This window comes from Lissotriton helveticus, chromosome 8 (genome assembly GCF_964261635.1).
Source record: "Lissotriton helveticus chromosome 8, aLisHel1.1, whole genome shotgun sequence".
Taxonomy (NCBI): domain Eukaryota; kingdom Metazoa; phylum Chordata; class Amphibia; order Caudata; family Salamandridae; genus Lissotriton; species Lissotriton helveticus.
The window spans coordinates 103,068,533-103,091,424 of NC_136069.1; the positions used below are offsets into that span (position 1 = coordinate 103,068,533).

Below are 22,892 nucleotides of genomic sequence, written 5' to 3' on the forward strand. Positions count from 1 at the left end.
TATTGTCAAGGTAAGCAGATGTGGACTTAAAAGTATGTGGTTGGTGTGATATTTTTATAGGATAATATTGACTTCAATTTAGTGACACACAACTATTCGAGGAGGGAAGGGTGGCGGCAATTATGGCAAAGTCGATTAGACTAAAGTAATGACTACTGGAGCATTTTCCAGGCCCTGATATATTACTTATTTAGCAGTGATTAATTCAAAGGAATATTCAAACCAAGGCAACATATGCCACCTAAGATTTATTACAATTCAAAGAATAATTATCAACAAGTATAAAACTCAATACTAGGGGTCAAAATGTTTGCAATGTAATCCCCCTTCAAAAAATATTAGTTATAAATGAAGGTGTGAGGGTTGCCCATGTGGCTGCTTTGCTATTGTCACTCAAGGACATCCCCCGGTGTTTTCCCAATACCATGATCCCAGGGTACAGCAGCCATCAAATGACGAAGGTAAAGGGACCACCTCTTTATAAATAGCAAAATATACCCATATGTTAAGGTGGCTAAGATTGGCTTCCTGAGGGCAAGGTCAATGGTGAAAAACAGAGGATGAAATGGCCCAAGGTGCACTAGCATCCTGTTTGTCAGCAATCTGAGATACAGTTCATGTTGAAGAAATGCACAAAATTCCCCAACTCTGCAGAGAGAAGAGATGGCAAGAAAGAATAACACCACAGCTGATAGAAAATGAAAAGGGCGTTTTTCCAAAGTTTCAAAGCAAATCTTCTGCTAGGCTTGAGAATCCAACAATACTGTAAGGGAGAATGGATCAACTGCCTCAACGGGGATGTAAACCATTAGAGGAGCCGCAAGACAAAGATTTCGGCCAGTGGCAAATGTACATCTTGTGCGTTGGGAGCCTCTGCAATTGTTTGAGACTCCTGTATGCAGATCATCCCTCCCTATAAACAACACTTTCCTCTGGAGGCCTGCAGTTTCATCCGCTCAACTACTACACAAAGGCGTTGGGGATCTTCCAGTGGAAGAATAGGCTAAAGGGACAGGGCATATGAAATTCTGCAGGGGAACCCCAGACAATCCATGGCAACTGTTGCCAACAGGTCCATCCAGAAGAGCCAGTATTCTGAATGATTCAAAGTATCCTGGTGTCGGGACTAAAATCATCTAACTCCATGGACGATGTGCTATCGGTAAAAAAAAGTGTAATGTACTCTTCCTAGGAAACCTTTGTGTGATACAACGTCACCAGGGTTTGCGCCCAAGGCCCTCTGTGGCTCCATACAACATAGTGTCAGTGCATATCCATCTGCGGTCTTCCGCAGATCACACCCACAAGCACCTCTGATATAGAACATTTGCACCTGGTTGGTGATGAGAAGTAGAACTGCCTGCCAATCACCTAAAGCATGACATGAAATGCCAGGGGGCTTGTGATAGCTCCCTCCAGTTGTAGGAACCAGATGGCCTGTCAGAGGACCAAAGTTCCTGAATCATGCAACTAGCGTTGCCCAGGGCTCTCCACTGTTGTTGCTGACGAGAGACACCAATGACACCCTCTCCAACTCAAACAAGGCATCCATCCCTACAGATGGGCTGAATGAGTCTGGGTTAGATTCATACCCTACCTCAGGGGTGTAGTCAAAAATATAGTTTCCTATATTTGGAGGTTGGTGGCAATCAGGTGGCGTGTATTGAGGACTCACCTTTAGTAATTAAGAATGTGCCAGGGAAGCATGATGAAGGGCTAATCTGCAGTCCATTAATGTGGTTGACTCAAAGAATGATCATTTGTGACAATGTTTTCAGGTGTGAGGGATTAGAAGGAACTCAACGATGCAATTAAGCAAGAAAAGCGCTAAAGTATATATTATACAGTACAGAAAAATATTGTAACTTGTATTCCGTTTAAAGAGAAAACAAGCTAAAATGTAGTGTTCTGATTAGAAAGCTAGAAACCAATATCAGGGAATAATGCAGTCATCAAAAAAGTGAATTTATATGATAGCAAATGGCTTTCAGTTTTAGTTTATGGTTTGATCCTTAATGTCTCTTGTGTGGAGTGGTGACTTGTAGGAAGGTGGGGCATGATGATGTTTGTTACTGACAGTGAGGGTTTATTCCAGAGTTGAAGTCGAAGGAGGTGAAGCCACTTTCTACGCACCAGGAAATGATGGAATCCGCCGAGCAGCTGATGGTGGAAGACCTGTACAACCGGATCAAGGAGAAAATTGATGATAGAAGCCTGTTCAACACTCCCTGTGTGCTGGACCTGCAGAGGGTGCTCATGCAAGATCGCCTCGAGGCCCCATTGAATGAGGTGGATGAGGTCTGGCCCAATGTCTTCATAGCAGAAAAGTGAGTAGAGGTGTTGGAGATAGGGGAGGAGGGATGAAAAGTATGAAAACACATTTTAGTGATATCCCATACAAAGATGGCTGCCCAGAAACTGGCATCTCTGACAACATAGGACACTGTGGGGCCTATTCTTAATACAAGGCATTGCAAAAAGTGCAAACAATAGCAGCGGCTCTACTACTGAAGGCTACCTACCATTACCACTTTGCTTGTTGAGTAAGCTTTCAATTACCAAAGTTTATGTCACACTACAGATTGAGTTTTACAACTTTTTTTCATTAATGATAGGGACTCTGTTGATACCACTACTCGAAGTAAATTGTTTATTTGCAACCCTGCTAAAACAAGAAACCTTGTTTAAGAGTTAAGTTGTGTATTCAAGTTATTTAGCTTTGAAGTTTAGAAGACATAATGGTGACAAAACTCCCAATTTCCGTCTTGGTGCAATTGTTGCTCAAAGAACTACCACTATTGAGACTGCATACCGCATAGGCAAAAGCAGAGATCAACCCTGCCACCATAGCTAAAATTCACATTGCCGCCATTTTGCACTTATAATATCTCTGGAGGTCCTAGATTATAGAAGTTGTCAAGGAGTTCCACTTCCAGAACTTATGAGGAAGTTAGTGTATCTCTGAAAGTTGAAAGTCGTAATTCCTAAACCAATTATTTTGAAAACAAAACATCAAAAAGTAAATGCCTAAAACATGATCACAATGGTTATGATTATAGTCCCAAGAATAGACTCCTGAAATGCATACAAATTTTAAGTAACGTTTTTGAGCCCACATTGAAAATCAGCCCAATGCTCACCTTAACCTAAGCATATCCCTGGTCCTGAGACGAAGGGCTCTTGATTATAGCTTGGCAGAGGGTTACTGCATCACAAGCATGACGGACATCCCGTCCACCCAATTACCATTCGCGGGCCGTGGAGGGAGTTACGGTGGGGCAGGGAGGCGGGGAGCGGGAGGGGCAGGGTGGAGAGGGCTAAAAACCGGTATATGGATAATTACAGGTAAGTAAACAATTTAAATAATAAAACTAATTTCGTAGTGTGCACTGCATCGCAATACGAAATTCGTTTTATTGATTACATTGTTTACTTACTTGTAATTATCCATATGCCGGTTTTTAGCCCTCTCCACCCTGCCCCTCCCCCTCCCCACCTCCCTACCCCACCGTAACTCCCTCCACGGCCCGCGGCTGCAACAAGTGTTATAGTATATAATGGACTTGTAATAAAGCAGATGGGATATCCATCATCGTTGTGCATGCCAAACTCTTAAATCAGGCCCAACCCTAAGTCTGAGAATGACCTTACACCCACTCCTAACCATATGACTAGAGCAAACCCTTAAAAGTGACTCTATCCTTGTGTCCAGATTCTAAAAGTAAAGCAGAGCCTAAAACTAATGCTAATGTTCATTTTAAATGACAGCAATTTCAATTAAAAACACAATATTTTTTCAACAGAAATTTAGGTATTTCAGCTTTAATTGTTTGGTATTGGTGTCTGCACCATCAGCATTTCCCACATCATTTTGGATTTGCCCAATTGCTAAATAATTTGCCACATAATACATCCTAGCTGGATGGACAGACACAAAGTTATTTGGTAAATGCTAGTGCTGCAGCCTTGTCTAGTTCCACTGACTGTCCAATTGCCATACTTCAATGACAACATGGTTCAATCTCTGTTGATTGTCATACTGTGCTTTATATACTTCTTGGGCTCTTTTCATTTTCTTTTTTACTTTAGCAGAATACCAATTAACCATTCTCAACTGTTGCTTTTAACTTGATGAGTCCAACCTGGTAATAGGGCTTACACCTCTCCTGACACCAAATGGTATAAACCTGTGGTGTCATTAGAGGTTCCTCTGTATGCTCACAGCATTTCCTTGATTTCTTCACCCCAATTGATTTTCATTTAACTAGCTGAATAGTTCCTTTTGGTCATTTGGGTAAACCTTTCTACCAACCAATTACCACTTGCATGATAAAAGTTACTTTACTCTGTGTTCATAACTCATCAAGTTTAGCACTCATCAAATAACATTGGCACTAATTTAAAGTGAGGGTTTTCCTTCACTTTGAAAAAGAGAACATAGCATTAGTGTCAGCCGTAAACACAATTTCCATTTCTTTCAATTTGAAAATCATATCTATGAAGACTATCACATAATTACTCTCTCCATTAGCCACTTGGACGGTGTAGCACGGTTACAACGAATTTTTTACAACGCACTACCATTACATCGCAACTTTTACCACGCAAACCATTACAACGCAATGCGCTGGGGGGCGCTCTAGGATAGGGAATGTATTTAATATACTATCCAACACCTTCCCTGCTATCCACGGGGACTGGAGTTGGAATAGTAAATTAAATAATTCACTACCCAGCGCCTAAAAGCATTATGCGTTGTAATGGACTGCGTGGTAAAAACCGCGTTGTAAAGGCATGCGTGGTAAAAGCATGCGTTGTAGTGACACCAATCCGCTCTTACCCTCAGTCTTTATGCTGTGTTTGCACTGTTCATTCACAGTAGGGCAAGAAATGGTGTCAAGTATGAGAGTGCAGGTAAAACTCAAAAAATGTTGGGGTATATATTCTATTCTGAAACATGTCCTAAAATGCCATGGGAGACGTTTGCTATTGATGTAGCTGTGTAGCTGTTTGATCCAAGTGGATTGGTGTCACTACAACGCATGCTTTTACCACGCATGCCTTTACAACGCGGTTTTTACCACGCAGTCCATTACAACGCATAATGCTTTTGGCTATGTAGCCACTGCTCGTTTAGGGTGGATGTACTAGCAGAGGATAAGGAGGTAGGCCCTCACTCAGGCTCTCTTTAATTAATTGTAGGTCACTGAGAAAGCATAAAAACGAGATCTATGACCATCTGATTGAGGGTCAAGTGGATGTATTATTCCTTACTGAAACCTGGTTGGATGTGGATTCTGCACCAGAAATTCTGGAGGCACTCCCTAGTGGATATGGGATTATGAGAGTGGATAGACCGTCTGGCAGAGGAGGGGGCATCGCTATCATTTTTAAACATGATATTCAGTGCTCTCTTGAGCCAGTTTACATAGCATACAGTGAGGCAGGCTCTTTTATGATCAGTACAGCCATTAACTATGTCATCAAAGGTCTGCTGGTGTATAGACCTCCTGGAGCCCATATGAGGTTTTCATCTAGTCTGATTGACTACCTCAATCAACCTGCACTCCGGTATGAAAAGCTACTGGTGTTGGGCGATCTTAATCTGCATTTTGATGATGCACTCAACTCAGAGGCACAAGAGATTAACCAGGAATTGGCAGTGCTACAACTACTGTTAAAGTCAGAACTTCCCACACATAAGTTAGGTCACTTACTTGACCCTATCTTTACCAACTGGGGCACGCTGGAAGTGGAGCGCCCGCTTCCAGTGTTGTGGTCTGATCATTTCCTGATTTCTTTCACGATAAAGCTGCCCTTGCCAAAAATGCAGGAGAAAGCTATGATCGGCATAAAATTCAGGAAGTGGGCTGGTTTTTCTCAGGGGAAGTTTAATCAGGCGTTTTTGAGGGATGGACCACTTTGTGGCTCGGACGCAAACTTGGTTTGCGAAGCCCTTGAGAGTCGTATTATTGGTGCACTTGACTGTACCGCACCCTCGACACAAAAAATGTCTAATAAAAGACTCAAATCAGCTCCCTGGTTTAGTGAGGAGTTAAGAGGCGATAAGTCAGCATGTAAACACCTAGAAAGGCGCTGAAGGAAAGTTTTCTCAGTACACCTGGGAAAGGAATATAAAATCTGCCTAAAGAACTATCATGCACTTATTAGAAAGGGGAAGGCAGCCTATTTTAAGGAGAGGATCGAAACAGCAGAGAATTCAACCAAAGAGCTGTTTAAGGTGTTTAAAGAAATATCTTCCCTGGCATCCATTGCAGCACCCATTGCAGGCTCGGAGGAATCCTGCAATCGAGTAGCCGAATATTTTGCGGATAAGTTGGAGAAAATATATTCCTCCTTTCCGGATTCCGCTTGTGATGGCAATAGGGTGGAGGTGATACCTGCTGATATTTTGGAAATACAGGGTCTTCACGAATTCTCTGTGCCCTCCCCTGACACTCTTAAACAGATAGCCATCAGTATCAAATCGGGCTCACCAAGGGACCCAGCTACCCCTTAGGTGCTCAGAGGGAGTATCGATATACTCAAGCCTTTTATGAGACATCTTTTAGAGCTGTCTTTTAGTTCAGGAGTGGTCCCAAAAACATGGAAGGAGGCAGTTGTTCTCCCTCTACAAAAAAAACCTCACATTAGTGCAGATCAGCTTGCTAACTTACGACCTATCTCCATGCTCCCTTATTTTGCGAAGGTTGCGGAGAAGGTTGTTAATTTACAACTTACAGAACATATCTGTAAAAACAACCTTCTCCATCCAACTCAGACAGGCTTTAGGGCCCTTAATTCCACCAAATCTGCCCTATTGTTTTTGATCGACACCATTCGTGAATATGTGGACAAAGGCCAGACGGCACCCTTAATTCTTTTAGATTTAAGTGCCGCCTTTATTTATCTATTTATTTTTGGCATTTGTACAGCGCTCTGTTACCGGTAGGTGTCCTGGCGCTAAGTGTTACTCCTGAGATAGAGGCAGATCGGGAATCAGTTGGTAAACAGCCATGTCTTTAATGCTCTTCTAAAGACAATGAGGTCTGTCATTTTTCTGAGGGCATGAGGCAGGGTATTCCAAGCTTTGGCTGCGCCCAACACAAAGCTTCTGCCTCCCCAGCGCGCTCTCCTAATACGAGGCACAGTGATCTGTTTGATACTGTTGCCCATCATACCCTGTTGCAAGATCTCAAGAGAGGCGGTGTAATAGGTGGTGCCCTGAAGTGGATGGAATCCTTTCTATCTGAGCGCAGCTTTCAAGTTATGCAGGGTACGCACTACTCCAGGAACATCAAGCTGTCGCAGGGGGTGCCTCAGGGATCTACTATGAGCCCGACATTGTTTAATCTTTATGTCGTCCCCTTGGCTAAAATCTCAGATAGTTTTAGGATTTATGCTCTGTCCTATGCCGACGACACCCAGCTCCCTCACCCAAGCACAGGCTGGGGCTGCCACCAATTTTGTATCCTGCCTTCAAGAACTGGCTGTGTCGATGGCAAACAATTGCCTGAAATTGAATGGCAGCAAGACCGAGGTGCTGGTAATAGGGAGGGCGCCTTTTGTGTGGTCGTCGGCATGGTGGCCCCAGTCTCTGGGCCCCACTCCTACACCTTGTGAACAAGCTAAGAATCTGGGGGTATGGGTGGACAACAAGCTGTCTGTTGACTACCATACCAGGTGGGTGGCAGGCGCCTGCTTTGGAATTTTAAGCGGTCTACGGAAAACTCTAGACGCCTTGCCCACTTCATTGAGGAAGACTATGGTACATGCTTTGGTGACTTCTAGCCTGGATTACGGCAATCTCCTGTATGTGGGTGCTACTGCCAAATGTATGCGGAGATTGCAGTGTATCCAGAATGCAGCAGCAAGACTGGTTCTTATGTTTCCAAAGAGAGCCTCAGCAAAAAGGGCTCTGGCTTCCCTTCATTGGCTTCCAATTAGGGAGAGAGTACAGTTTAAGGCCCTGTGCGTTGGTCACCGGATTTTACAAAGGATGGGGCCGTCGTACCTGCATGATTTCTTAACTCCCTATGTACTGACCAGACACTTGAGATCTGGTGGGACAGGAAAGGTGTGTGTTCCCTACATTAAGAGAGCAGGATGGGTGGGTGGCAGCTCCTTTCGTTTTTTTGGCTGCACAGCTGTGGAACACACTTCCTCAGAGTCGCCGGTTGGAGTGCTCTGAGTCTACTTTTCAGAAAGGTTTGACATAGTGCCGGGACACATTGGCCCAGTGTAACCAGGCGCTCTACAAATGCAATTATTATTATTATTATTATCATTATTATTATCATTATTATTATTATTATTATTACAAGCCTTTCAATTCCTTTCAATTCCTTTCAATTTATTAGTAAATACTCAGCCACCAAAAGATGTCCCTTACTCTTTCCATGGTCCTTATTTGTCCCATATGACCTTTGTCAGGACCCAAGTACCCCTTCTGCACTTAACTCTCAGTGGTAGATGTGGACAAGTAGTCAAAGGCTCCCTCGAGGGGGGGGAGTGTAGATGCAGGTAAGTAAACACAACTCATAACTCAAAGTGCACACAGCACTGTTAATAATGTCCAGTCAAAAACATTTTTTTTATTAAAAAAATAGAATATTTAATGTTCGAGGCATGTGGGCTGCTGAATTCATATCTTAGCATAGATCGCCGCCTAGTGTTGGGTCCGGAAGATTGCACCTTTTTGTCCTGAAAGAGTCTTCAAAGTATCACGAGATAGGTGACTCCTCCCCTGGACTACAGTGCGCATGGGTATCTTCTCCATCCTTAGATTGTTTTTTTTTCGCCATTGGGTTTGGATGTTTTTCCTCTACTCCAACTTCGTAACTGAAACTAAATTACTTTCTAAGGCCAAAAGGCCTTCTACTTCAACGGTATTGTTCTCGTTCGGTACTTCTTGACTCGACCAAACTTTCCATCTCGATCCGGTCGTCGACGCGGGCCGTTGGACCTTTTGACGCCACGTGGGCCTGCTGTCGATGGAAAGGAGCCCGTTCAAAAGGTGCCCACAATGTCACTTCAAATTCCCGCATACTGACAAACATACAGTATGCAACAAGTGCTTATCACCGGAGCCCAACGAAGAAAATTGCCCAGCGTGTGCCCAATTCCGTTCGAAGAAGACCATCCGGAATCGACGGACCGCTAGGCAAGAGATGCAGCGGCCTGCACCGGAACCGGAGAACATCTTCGATGATGAACACGACCTCCCAGAAGCGGCGGATTCGGATCTAGAAATCGTCACCGTTGAGGACCAGCCGAACTCCGATGACCAGATCAACCCCCAACACCGATTATCCCAAAAGATAAGACTCCGGTCGAAGCATCGCCTAAAGGCCTTAGCCGAGATCGACAAGCTCCTTCAGAAGCCCAGCCTTCCGACTTGGCTCCGAAGCCCAAAACCAGGCCTTCTGATAGCCCAGGACCGAGTACCATTCTCCTCAAGAAGGGGATGTATGTCATTATAACGCATGCTTTTACCACGCATGCCTTTACAACGCAGGTTTTACAACGCAAGTCGTTAGAACGACTTGCGTTGGGGGGCGCTGGATAGTGGAATAGTTTAATTTACTATTCCAACTCCAGTCCCCGTGGATAGTAGGGAAGGTTTTGGATAGTAAATTAAACTATTCCCTATCCTACAGCGCCCTCCAGCGCAAGTCGTTGTAATGACTTGCGTTGTAAATCCTGCGTTGTAAAGGTACTGTGTGGTAAAAGTTGCGTCGTAAAGGATGTTTCCCCAAGAAGGTTGTCGACCCCAAGAGGGTTGTCGAACCAAAGGTCGTTGAACCGAGGAAGGTTGTCGAACCAAAGGTCGTCAAACCGAAGAACGGGGTCGAACCAAAGAAGGTCGCCCACCCCAAAAAGGTTATCGAGTCAAAAGCTATTGAGCCAAAGAAGAGCCTCGAACCAAAACGGGTCGTAGATCCAAAAAGAACACCCGACCCAAAGAAGGCCGTCGATCCTAAAACGAGTGTCGATCAACAAAAACAGGATCACACTACAAAGCTCGTCGAGCCGAAAAAACCCATTGACTTGACCAAAAACATTGAGCCGGAAAAAGCAGTCGAGCATAAAAAATGTATCAAACCAAAAGCTCCGGTCGATCCGAAACAAGTCGTCGACCCAAACAAGGTCGCCGAACCGAAAAAGACTGTTAAACCAACATAGGACGTCGAACCGAAAAAGGTTACCGTCCCGAAAGCAACAGCTGAGCCGAAAAAAGCTCCACAACCAAAGGCCCTCGAGCCAAAAGGTCACAAACAAGTCACTAAGCCAAAAACATCTGCGCCAAAGCCACGGACAGTTGAGGAAGAACTCTTCCATCCTGATCCAGTAACTGAGGAACAACCTAAACTGTATATAGACCCTGAAACAGGACGCGTTACAGTTTATCACTGGAAAAAGAGATCATTGGACACGGACACTCCTTCCCCTGTTCCTCCAAAGAAAAAAAGACTTTGGGAAATCTCCCTCAAGGCCTTTTACTCCTCCTCCTTTCTTTCCTAATATGCCTTTTCTGACCTACTCTCCTACACATTCAGATTATAATGATGGAGATAACATGGGGGAAGATCCTCAGGATAATTTTAATGAACCAGAGGATCCTCATGCACAGGATGACCCATGGGATGACCAGAATGATCCATATGACCCAAAACCCATCCCAGACACCTCCCCATACTCTACAAGGCCGTTGCCTACTGACGACACCATTGTTTTTAACCAACTGCTGGATAGGGCAGCAAAATACCACAATGTCGACATGCACACTGACCTAATAGAAGAAGATTTTCTATTTGACACTTTTCCTACTTCCGAGAAAAATGTCAGGACACTTCCCATGTTAAAAGGGGTACTAAAACACGCGGGAGACATATTCAAAGATCCAGCCAGAGCACGTGTACTCAATCCCAAGATTGAGAAGAAAGATAAGGCGGCCCCCTACAGACGGATGTATGACGGTACAACGCATACCGTTTCAACACGTACCGTTACGACGCAGGTTTTACAACGCAAGTCTTTACAACGACTTGCGTTGGGGGGCGCTGGATAGTGAATAGTTTAATTTACTATTCCAACTCCAGTCCCCGTGGATAGTAGGGAATGTGTTGGATAGTAAATTAAACTATTCCCTATCCTAGAGCGTTCTCCAGCGAAAGTTGTTGTAACGACTTTCGTTGTAAATCCTGCGTTGTAACGGTACCGCGTTGTAACGGTTCTGTTGTAAAGGATGTTCCCCCCTACAGACCCTACTTATATTAAATCCCAGTTGCCTTTAGACTCACTAGTAGTAGCAAACGCTCGAAAGAGAGCTAACTCACAAACAATGCTCCCCCTCCTGACAAAGAGTCTGAAATATTAGAAGCCTCAGGCAAAAGAGTAGCCTCACAGGCTGCTAATTCAGCGAAGACATCACAGACTTACTCAGCCCGCACGCCCTCCCCTCCACTGACTACATCCTCCTCGGGGACCTCAACTTCCACCTGGAGAACAACAAGGACCGCAACACCACCACCCTGCTGGAAAACCTCGCCAACCTCGGACTCAAGCAACTGGTCAACACCCCCACCCACTACGCCGGCCACGCGCTTGATCCCGTCTTCTCTTCCAGCAAGTACATCACCTTCAGCCACGCCACCGGACTCCACTGGACCGACCACAGCTGCGTCCACTTCAGCTTCAAAAGATCCACGACCCACCACCACCCGCAACAGGTACCTCACAGGAATTGGAGCAAGATCACCGCAGACCAGCTCACCACCTCCCTCAGCCAGAGCCCACCCGCCAACACAACGGACCCCAACGAAGCAGCCCGCAACTTCACACAGTGGCTGACCGCCTGCGCCGACGACCTCGCGCCACTAAAGAACCCTCCCAGCAGACCCAGAAGCAAGAAGGCATCCTGGTTCACCGACGACCTGAAGGACTTGAAGAAGACCTGCCGCACCCTCGAGAAAGCCTGGCTCCTCGACCGTACCACCGACAACATGACCGCCCTCAAACACGCTACCCGCAAGCACCACCAGCTCATCCGCACCACCAAGAAGAAATCCCTGAAGGAACTACTGGACAACAACGCCCACGACAGCAAAGAGCTCTTCACTATCGTCAAGGAGTTCTCCAACCCCAGCACCGGCACCAACGACATCACTCCGTCACAAGACCTCTGCGACTCCCTCGCCTCGTTCTTCCACCGCAAGATCGCCGACATCCACAACAGCTTTGGCGCCCCACCCACGCACCCAACCGTCGAACCAATGCCCCCCACCGCCACCCTTCGCACCTGGGCCACGGTGACCACCGAAGACACAGCCCGCACGATGAACACCATCCACTCCGGATCACCGACCGACCCCTGCCCACACCACGTCTTCAACAAGGCAGAATCCACCATCGCACCCCAACTCTGGAACATCATCAACGCCTCCTTCAAAACCGCCACCTTCCCGGAGAGCTGGAAGCACGCCGGGATCAGCGCCCTCCTGAAGAAACCTACAGCGGACCCCACCGATCTCAAAAACTTCCGCCCCATCTCGCTCTTCCCTTTTCCTGCTAAAGTCATCGAGAAGATCGTCAGCAGACAGCTGACCGCCTTCCTCGAGACGAACGGATCCCTCGACCCCTCTCAGTCCGGCTTCAGAGCCAACCACAGCACCGAGACCGCCCTCATCGCAGCCACCGACGACATCCGGACCCTGCTCGACAAGGGGGAAACAGTGGCCCTCATCCTCCTGGACCTCTCCGCTGCATTCGACACGGTCTGCCATCCCACCCTAGTCCAGCGCCTCAGCAACATCGGTATCCAAGAGAAGGCACTGGAGTGGATCATCTCGTTCCTCGCCGGAAGAACACAAAGAGTCCGCCTCCCCCGTTTAGCTCCGAGGCCACCGAAGTCATCTGCGGCGTCCCGCAAGGATCTTCACTCAGCCCCACCCTCTTCAACATCTACATGAAACCTCTCGCAGCCATCGCACGCCAGCACAACCTCAACATCATCTCTTACGCCGACGACACCCAGCTGATCCTCTCCCTCACCAGAGACCCCGACACCGCCAGAACCTGCCTACACGAAGGGTTGAAAGACGTCGCCGAGTGGATAAAGGACAGCCGCCTGAAACTGAACTCGGACAAGACGGAAGTCCTCATCCTGGGATCTTCGCCCTCCGCTTGGGACGACTCCTGGTGGCCCCCAGCCCTGGGCACCGCACCCAAGCCAACCGACCACGCACGCAACCTGGGCTTCATCCTGGACCCCTCCCTCTCGATGACCAGACAAGTCAACGCCGTCTCCTCATCGTGCTTCAACACCCTGCGTATGCTTCGCAAGATCTTCCGCTGGATCCCGACCGAGACCAGGAAGACTGTCACCCAGGCACTCGTCACCAGCTGACTGGACTACGGAAACGCCCTCTACGCCGGAACCACAGCCAAGCTACAGAAAAGACTCCAGCGCATCCAGAACGCCTCCGCCCGACTCATCCTGGATGTCCCCCGACGCAGCCAAATTTCCAGCCACCTGAGGAACCTGCACTGGCTCCCCGTCGACAAGAGGATCACGTTCCGGCTCCTCACCCACGCACACAAGTCTCTCCACGACCTGGGCCCCAAGTACCTCAACGACCGCCTGACCTTCTACACGCCCACCCGCCATCTACGGTCCACCAGCCTCGCCCTCGTAGCCGTACCACACATCCGAAGAGCCACCGCCGGAGGAAGATCCTTCTCTTACCTGGCTGCCAAGACTTGGAACTCCTTCCCCATTCACCTTCGGCTGACCCAGGACCATCTCGCCTTCAGGAAACAACTCAAGACCTGGCTGTTCGAGCAGTAGCATACCCCTCCCCCCAAGCGCCTTGAGACTCTCCCGGGTGAGTAGTGCGCTATACAAATGGCATGATTGATTGATTGATTGATTGATTGCGAACACACAAGCTCTACTAGCACGCTATGATAGAGCACATTACGATCAACTTGAAGGTTTACTGCAACACCTGCCAGAACCTTTTAAAGCTCAGGCTAACAACCTCATACAGGAAGGCAAATTTATAACTAATGCTTCCATTAAATGTGTGCTTGACGCAGCTGACACATCAGCCAGGTCCATTAATACCAGCGTATTACTACGCAGACACGCGTGGCTACGCATCTCTGTTTTTAAAAACGAGGTGCAATCCACCATCCTCAACCAACCAGTTAACCAAGACTTCGGGCCCGATTCACAGAACTAACTTAAGACAAAATCCTAAACTTACTACCATTTTGGTATTCACAGAAGGCACTTATTCATTTTGGTATTCACAGAAGGCACTTACTCATTTTGGTATTCACAGAAGGCCCTTACTCATTTCGGTATTCACAGAAGGCACTTACTCATTTCGGTATTCACAGAAGTTAGGAGTCCTAACTTTAGGACTCCTAAATGACTTCTGTGAATACCGTAAGTGTTAAAATTAGGATTTTCCTCAATTTAGTAAGAGTAAAGTTAGGACTCCTAACTTTAGGACTCCTAAATGCCTTCTGTGAATACCGAAACTCTTAACATTAGAATTTTTCTCAACTTTACTACTACTAAACTGAGAAAAATCCTAATTTTAAAACTTTCGGTATTCACAGAAGGCATTTAGGAGCCCTAAAGTTAGGAGTCCTAACTTTACTACTACTAAGTAGAGAAAATTCCTAATTTTAAGACTTTCGGTATTCACAGAAAGCATTTAGGAGTCCTAAAGTTAGGAGTCCTAACTTTACTACTACTAAATTGAGGAAAATCCTAATTTTAAGAGTTTCGGTATTCACAGAAGGCATTTAGGAGTCCTAAAGTTAGGACTACTAACTTCTGTGAATACCGAAATGAGTAAGTACCTTCTGTGAATACCAAAATGAGTAAGTGTCTTCTGTGAATACTAAAATGGTAGTAAGTTTAGGATTTTGTCTTAAGTTAGTTCTGTGGATCGGGCCCTTCCTGTTTGGCCCTGCAGTAGATACCATCTTAGACAAAATGAAAAAAGATACCGAAACTGCTAAGTCTATGGGCGCACTTCAGTTTCAACAACATAGAGGTTCCTTTCGTCGTTCCTCCTACAGAGGCTCCGCAAGAGGCAACACATCCCAAACTTCCTCTACATACAAAAGCAACACCCAAAGTTCCTTTAACCCCTTGCATGCTGATGACGGCCCCCATCCGTCATGCACTACGGCGCTTGTGTGCTGATGACGGCTGGGGGCCGTCATAAACCCGCCCACTCCCGATTTTGCCGCACAGGCGCAGAATCGTGGCAGCATGGAAGGGGTTAATACGGGCTCCAACAGAGGAGGCTATAGGGGCAACAATAACAAGGGCAGAGGACGAGGCGGCAATAACACCAGAGCCTCCACTGCCGCCAAACAGTGACTTCATCACACTCCCTCCAGACCATCCAACACCAGTCGGAGGCAGAATCAAACAATTCCTACCAGTCTGGAACTCCATTACCACAGACAGGTGGGTGAGACAAATTATCCAGTATGGTTATTGCCTGGAACTCACTTCTACTCCTCCCAACATACCACCCAAACACCGTCCTATGTCCAAAGAACACATCACATTGTTACAACAAGAGGTCGCGTCCATGCTACAAAAAGGAGCAATAGAACCAGTCCCTTTTCAACACCAAGGAACAGGGGTATACTCTCTATACTTCCTAATTCCCAAAAAGGATGGATCCCTCAGACCGCTAAATCAATACCTACATCTCAGAGCATTTCCATATGATTACTCTACAACAGGTACTCCCGTTACTCCAGTAAGGCGACTTCCTTGCTACATTAGACCTCAAAGATGCATATTTTCACATACCTATAGATCCAACTCACAGGAAATACCTCAGGTTCACAATAGAAGGTAAACATTATCAATTCAAAGTTCTCCCCTTCGGGGTGACTACAGCGCCAAGAGTTTTCACAAAATGTCTAGCGGTAGTAGCAGCACACCTCAGAAGGCAACACATCCGCGTGTTTCCATACCTCGACGATTGGCTCATAAAGTCCACTTCGTAAGCGCAGTGTGCAAGCCATACGTCTCAGACACTCCAGCTGCTGCACAGTCTGGGTTTTTCCGTAAATTACCCAAAATCACATCTACAGCCCTCCCACATACAGCAATTTCTGGGGGCTACAATAGATACCTCAGTAGCAAAGGCATATCCAAATCCAGCCAGGATAGCCAACATGCAGACTCTCATTCAAAAGTTTCAGCTACAACACTCTTTGCCAGCTCGAGTGTTCATGCAGCTCATAGGCATGATGGCCTCCTGCATATTCATTGTCCCTCATTCCCGACTTCAAATGCGTCCATTGCAAGAATGCCTAGCACGGCAGTGGAACCAAGCTCAAGGACAACTAAAAGACCTAGTGTTGGTAGACAGTCGCGCTTACAACTCTCTGCAGTGGTGGAACCCACAAAACCTTTCCAATGGGTGACTGTTCCAAGAGCCGGTTCCACAAGTAGTACTAACAGCGGACGCATCACTGATAGGTTGGGGAGCCCACTTACTTCATTACACAGTCCAAGGGCTCTGGACAATCAAACAAAAGACACTTCATATCAACCACTTAGAGTTACTAGCAATATTTCTGGCACTAAAAGCATTCCAGAAATACTTGTACAACAAGGCTGTGTTGATCCGGACGGACAACATGACAGCCATGTATTACATCCAGAACAAGGAGGGACACACTCTCCACAGCTGTCTCACCTAGCACAGAGCATATGGAGGTGGGCAATTCCGAAAAACATTTTTCTCCTAGCAGAACACCTGCCAGGGAAAGACAATCAAATAGCAGATCTGTTAAGCAGACACAGCCAACAGCTACACGAATGGGAGATTCACCCTCAAGTTCTCCAACCATTCTTCCCAGAATGGGGGCATCCAGAGATAGATCTGTTTGCCACAAACGAAAACTCAAAATGCCAGTACTTTGCCGCCAGGTTCCCACATCCGTTGTCACAGGGCAATGTGATATGGATGAACTGGTAAGGCAGATTTGCGTACGCTTTTCCACTAGCACCACTAATTCCGCTGGTGGCACGCAAACTACGCCAGCAGTCATTCACAATGATCCTGGTTGCTCCCACATGGTCAAGACAGCCATGGTACACAACGTTCCTAGAACTTTCAGTAGTTCCCCACCAAAGACTGCGCCTCTCTCCCCATCTTTTAACTCAGAACCATGGAGAAATCAGGCACCCAGATCCCAATCAGATGACCCTAGCGATCTGGCTCCTGAAGTCTTAGAGTTCGGATACATTAACTTGCCTCCTGATTGCATGAACATTATCAAGGAGGCAAGACGGCCAACTACTAGAGCATGCTATGCAGCTAAATGGAAAAGATTTGTAATTTATTGCAATAATACCCAAATCAATCCATTAGATGCTTCCATCCAAAACATTATCTGTTACCTCTTGCATCTTCAAAGATGCTATCTAGCATACTCTTCCATAAGGCTACATCTTGCTGCTATAGCAGCATATCTCCAGAACAGACAACACCTGTCCCTGTTTAGAGTACCCCCAATCAAAGCTTTTATGGAAGGTCTTAAAAGGATAATCCCTCCAAAGCACCCACCTTCACCAGTCTGGAACTTAAATGTAGTACTTACCAGACTTATGGGACCTCCTTTCGAACCACTCCATTCATGTGAATTACACTTTCTAACATGGAAGGTGGCATTCTTAATTTCCATTACCTCCCTCAGGCGAGTGAGTGAGCTACAGGCACTAACCATTCAAGAACCTTTCATGCAAATACATGCAAATAAGGTAGTACTTCGGACTACCCCTAAGTTTATGCCAAAAGTCATATCCACTTTCCATATCAATCAATCCATAGAATAGCCAGTTTTCTTCCAAAACCCACAGTTAGTGGCTGAAAGAGCCCTACACACACTAGATGTAAGGAGAGCGCTGCTATATTATGTTGACAGGACTAAATCATTTAGGAAAACAAAGCAACTGTTTATTGCTTTTTCCCCACAACATAAAGGTAATCCCATCTCAAAATCAGGAATAGCCAGGTGGATAGTTAAATGCATTCAAATATGCTATCAAAAAGCTAAACACACTCCGACAGTTCCCCCAAAAGAACACTCTACGTGTAAAATGGGGGCATCCATGGCTTTCCTAGGGAATATTCCTCTTGAAGACATATGTAGGGCAGCTACATGGTCTACCATACACACTTTCACTAAACACTATTGTGTAGACGTGCAAACAAAGCAGCACGCTGCAGTAGGCCAGGCTGTCCTTAAAACTCTTTTTCAGACTGCTGCAGCTGGTACATGTGACCACCGCTAGAGGAGATACTGCTGTACAGTCTATGCTAAGATATGAATTCAGCAGCCCACATGCCTCGAACGGAAAATGCTACTTACCAGTATGCATCTGTTCTTGGCATGTAGGGCTGCTGACATTCATATCGCCCACCCTCCTCCCCGGTGCCTGTCGCAGCTGCAGGATTCTCTTTTGCATGGCCATCTCTTACTTTATTATACTCCATCTTTGCCACAATGGCGAAAATCAATCTAAGGATGGAGAAGATGCCCATGCGCACTGTAGTCCAGGGGAGGAGTCACCTATCTCGTGATACTTCGAAGACTCTTCCAGGACAACAAGGTGCAATCATCCGGACCCAACACTAGGCGGCAATCTATGCTAAGAAGTGTCTACGGTGCCACAGGATCCTTCAGCAGCGAATCCCCCCGGGCCCCACAGATCCTGCTTAGAGAATTCAGACTGCTCACAGTACATGCCGCAGCACCTGGCAGGTGCAGTCTCCCTCTCCTGAGTGGAGCTGCTGGCTCCTCAGTGATCCGAGCAGCTTCCAGCTTGCAAAGACGCAGTAAGTCAATTCCTCCCCACCAGGGGGTGGAGCCGGACTTCACAGCCACACTCCAGTCCCTGGCAACGGCCTGAAATCCTTGGCAACTTAGCACCGGCAGCCCCTCCTGGCATGCAGGGTTTCCACAGTATCTCCAGACACAGCCTAGATACGTCTAGCGCAATCACACTCACCAGAGCGGCCCCTCCTAGAATACAGGGTTGCAGCTAAGGCGTTCATGAGTCCTGGCACTCTGAACATAAAATTACTTCAACAATGACCCCCTCAGGCATATGGAGTCACCGCATCGAGGCAGTACGGGTTGGGTGCTTTCTGCACAGCGCTCGATGCATGGCTCAATCATCGGCAGCCCTCTGCTGGCATACTGGGGTTGCCAAAAGCAAACCTGCATATGGGTTATGACCTGTTGGTGAACAGCCAAATCCCCACAGCCCGCTTAGGATGTCCTCTTGGTAGAGCTTCTCACTGGATCTCGCTCTCCTTTTCCTCACGTGGCACACAGGTCTTGGCAAGCAGGCAGGCGCTGGTGCTTCAGGCTCCCGCGCAGGTAGTCTTGGTTACCCTGGGTGATTACCTCTCACCTAGCAGGGAAACTGGCATGCCTTTGCCCACAGTCCTGGTCACAGGCAGAAGTCTTGCAGAGCTTCCCCTTCTCAGACAGCCCGTCTAGCCACATGGCAGATGAGAAATGTTGGGGTCTCAATCGCCCCTACTTATAGTCCTTTTCCAGACATTAAACTTGATTTAGGGTCTGATTCTTTGAAGGTTTATGTTGGAGTTCTGCTTCTTTTGAAGTGTACATTTTTCCTCCACTTCTTCCTTCATGGATGGCTATCTTTCACAGCAGGAGATACTCTGAAGTTTATAGACCCACAACATAGTTCATGGGAGTGACCAGAGTTCACACCTCAATGCCAGCCACAGTGATATGTACATCAAAAGGTTAATTCTTGTCTCCCAGTCCTACTCTTTATGATTTGTTTATTACCTCCATCTCCGGCCTGAGATGTGTTCAGGACCCTTCCTTGTGACCTACCACTGAATCACAGAGCACCCTTTTGTAGTGTAAAGGGGAAGTCTGTTCCTCCCGTGCTCCAGTGTGTCCCACCCAGCTCAAAGGAATGCAGCAATACACAAATCTGTCTGGGTGGGGGTATCCTCTACTCCTCATGTCTTCACCAGGCAAGCCTGGGCTTCTCAAAATGGAACCCAGGATACGCAATGCAATGTACAATTGCAGGCACCCTCATTCAGTATATGTACACAGCACACACGCTGTCCAGTACTGTTGCCTCCATGCATTGTGCCACTATAGACACACATACGGTCTACTCACACTGCTTAGTACTGTAGCTTTTCTGTATAGTACTAGGGTGTGCCATTTGCAAACACACACACTGCCAGCACACACACAATCACCATGTGCACATTGCACACCACTTCACCCATCATGTATTGTACTTTCCATAATCTCACATACATTCAGCACATGCTTTTATTGTTCACGCACTGCACAGCACTATATCTCATGTAGGGTATTCCTTGCACGCATTCATACACTCAAAACATGCACTAACCACACATATGCTGCACTGCTCTAACCCTGTACTGTACCCTTCCAAGGCACACATAAATCCAGGGCATAGTCACTTCTTCCATGCTGCACAAACCCTACCTCAACCTGATGGAGGCCAAGGGTGAGTTAAGCACACAGCAGCAGAACCTTAACAAAGGCGAGTGAGCCTCACTCCAGCGACAAAGGGATATAAGGACCTGTTCACTCCTATTGATCACTACACGGTATGCTGCCACCACTACTTTCGTAATGCTTGACTCTTGGTGGTATTTTTACATAAACAAAAAGAATCCACAATATAGTGTTTGGAAGTGTTCATCACTGCGGTGTGGAGCACTTAGTGTTTTTTAAAATACCCCTCACACATCAAAAGGACCCTTGGTGTCATGCTTCATCATAGGGGTCTTCGCACCCCTCTATGGGATGCGGCGTGCTGCGACCTATGACTACGCGGGAGCACTTAGAGTTAATGACTATGTATGGTGCATGTGAGGGTATTTTTATATATTAATGTGAGTGAGGAACACTTCAAACACTATATGGTGGATTATTTTTGTTTATGTAAAACTTACCTAGGGAGTACGAATCCACTCGTAAGACTCTCCCTCCCTTCCTTGGTTTTTTCGTGACTCTTGGTGGTAGCCTTCCACCATTATGACGGTTTTGCTTTGGGTGCCCCTCCCTGTCCAACAAGACAGCAATCCGTGAGACAGGTGTTAGTCATGGCTCACACACATGATCCGTGTTTGCCTATGACAACAAATTTCAGCATTAGGAATCCAGACAGCAGTACAGTTGGGCACTTAGGACAGGGGTACATGTTTTTACCATGCAGCGGAAATCACAACAGCCTTCATAATTCATCTTTAATATCCTATCTCTCATCTGTCATTGTGGAACGATATTGTCCTTCCTTATGACAAATATGTCTTTGTCTACTGATTTAACCCTTAATTTCCACAAGAGTTTTCCTTCAGTACTGATTTTTTTCTTGTTTGGCCATCCAAATCTCAAATATTCCCTGCCTTTCTTTAAAACAAGATTCTTTCCACAGCTCTCAACCCATTCTTCTCTAGTATTTCTCATAATTAACATAGATTCTTGGAAATGCATAATTCCCTTCACACCTTCCAGTGAACTGCTCAGCTATATCTGAAACACTGTGAAAGACAAACCAAAGAGTACCTACCTGAATTGAAAGCATCTTACAGGTGTTCAGAATGCTGTTAATTCTTTACTGTCTGGTTGTAATGATGCCTGGTGGTAGGCAGCTGGAAGATCAAGCATAGAAAACTAATTTACATCTTAGATGCTACGATTTCCCCTGTTTTGGGCAAAAAAAATGTCCAGCAAAATCATGTTGTTTAAATCACTGAGATCCCCACAAAATGTTACCTTGTCATTGGCTCTTCCTGCTACCACTAGTGGTACTAACCATATGGATAGTTGTATAGGCAGGCCCGGACTGGCCTTAGCGGGCGCCGGGCAATCCCCCGGTGCGCCGCACGGCTGGGGACCGGTTTTGGGCCCCTGGGGGCCGATTTTGTTACAGGGCCGTTTTTGCAGCATAGCTGTAAAATCGGCCATGTAGCTCGGCAGCGGCACCCCTGTAGCTCAGCGACACCCCCAACACCCGCGGGTTGGGGGGGAGGCGGCGGCCGAGCACTTTGTTAGGGCCGGTTTTGGTTCCCAGTCCGGCCCTGTGTATAGATATAATTACCAGTTTTTAAAAAAACTATTCTAGTTGTAAAACCATTGTATCTTTGATACCAATATATTCTTCAGTTTGGGCACCTTAAGAATAGGTTTTCCCTGACCGTTATATGGTGCATTCTTCAACTCTCCTGTCATTTCACTAATCACAATAGGACATGTTTTTTTTTTAAATCTATTAATTTTTTATGTGACAGAATAACAACCAACTACAACACAGATATCTGATTCAGACTAAATTCAGCTTACATAATTACTTCAATAAGCTTAACATTTGTAGAGTTAGAAGTTGAACCATTTTCTGCTCTTGTGTATATCACAAGAGTTCCTACTGGGAACAAGATCAAATATGTCTATTTACATGTAACTAAGTAGCATTTTTAAGTCAAGTCAAGTGTGATTTACAGTTCATGCTCCTCAACATCAGTAATGTATTCATGATGGTCTATTGTCTGAGGGATATTCCAAGTTAGACTTGCCTATTCACATCCTGGGATAGCCACATTTGCTCCCTGCTTAGAATGTTGATGTCTCCTTAATTTGCATTGTGCATTGACCACTTCACCATAGCTGTTCTCCACATCTTAAGTGGAATGTTTCCAGTTCATGGCAGTCCTCCTTTTAGCCAATGTTAATCCTAGCTTTGATATTTTTTTTGGTTTCTTTCGCCCTTTGTCTATAAGCACTACTCCTAACTGGCACAACTAAGG

The 22,892-nt window shown here is 46.3% G+C and overlaps 1 protein-coding gene across 1 annotated transcript in view; it reads left to right on the plus strand.

Annotated features, from left to right (window-relative positions):
- The window catches only part of STYXL2 (serine/threonine/tyrosine interacting like 2), a 169,362-nt gene that overhangs the window by 118,320 nt on the left and 28,150 nt on the right, over positions 1–22,892 (plus strand). Inside the window, exon 4 of the mRNA XM_078656691.1 lies at positions 2,096–2,327. Coding sequence (XP_078512817.1) covers positions 2,096–2,327 — 232 coding nt within the window. The remainder of the gene's footprint in view (positions 1–2,095; positions 2,328–22,892) is intronic.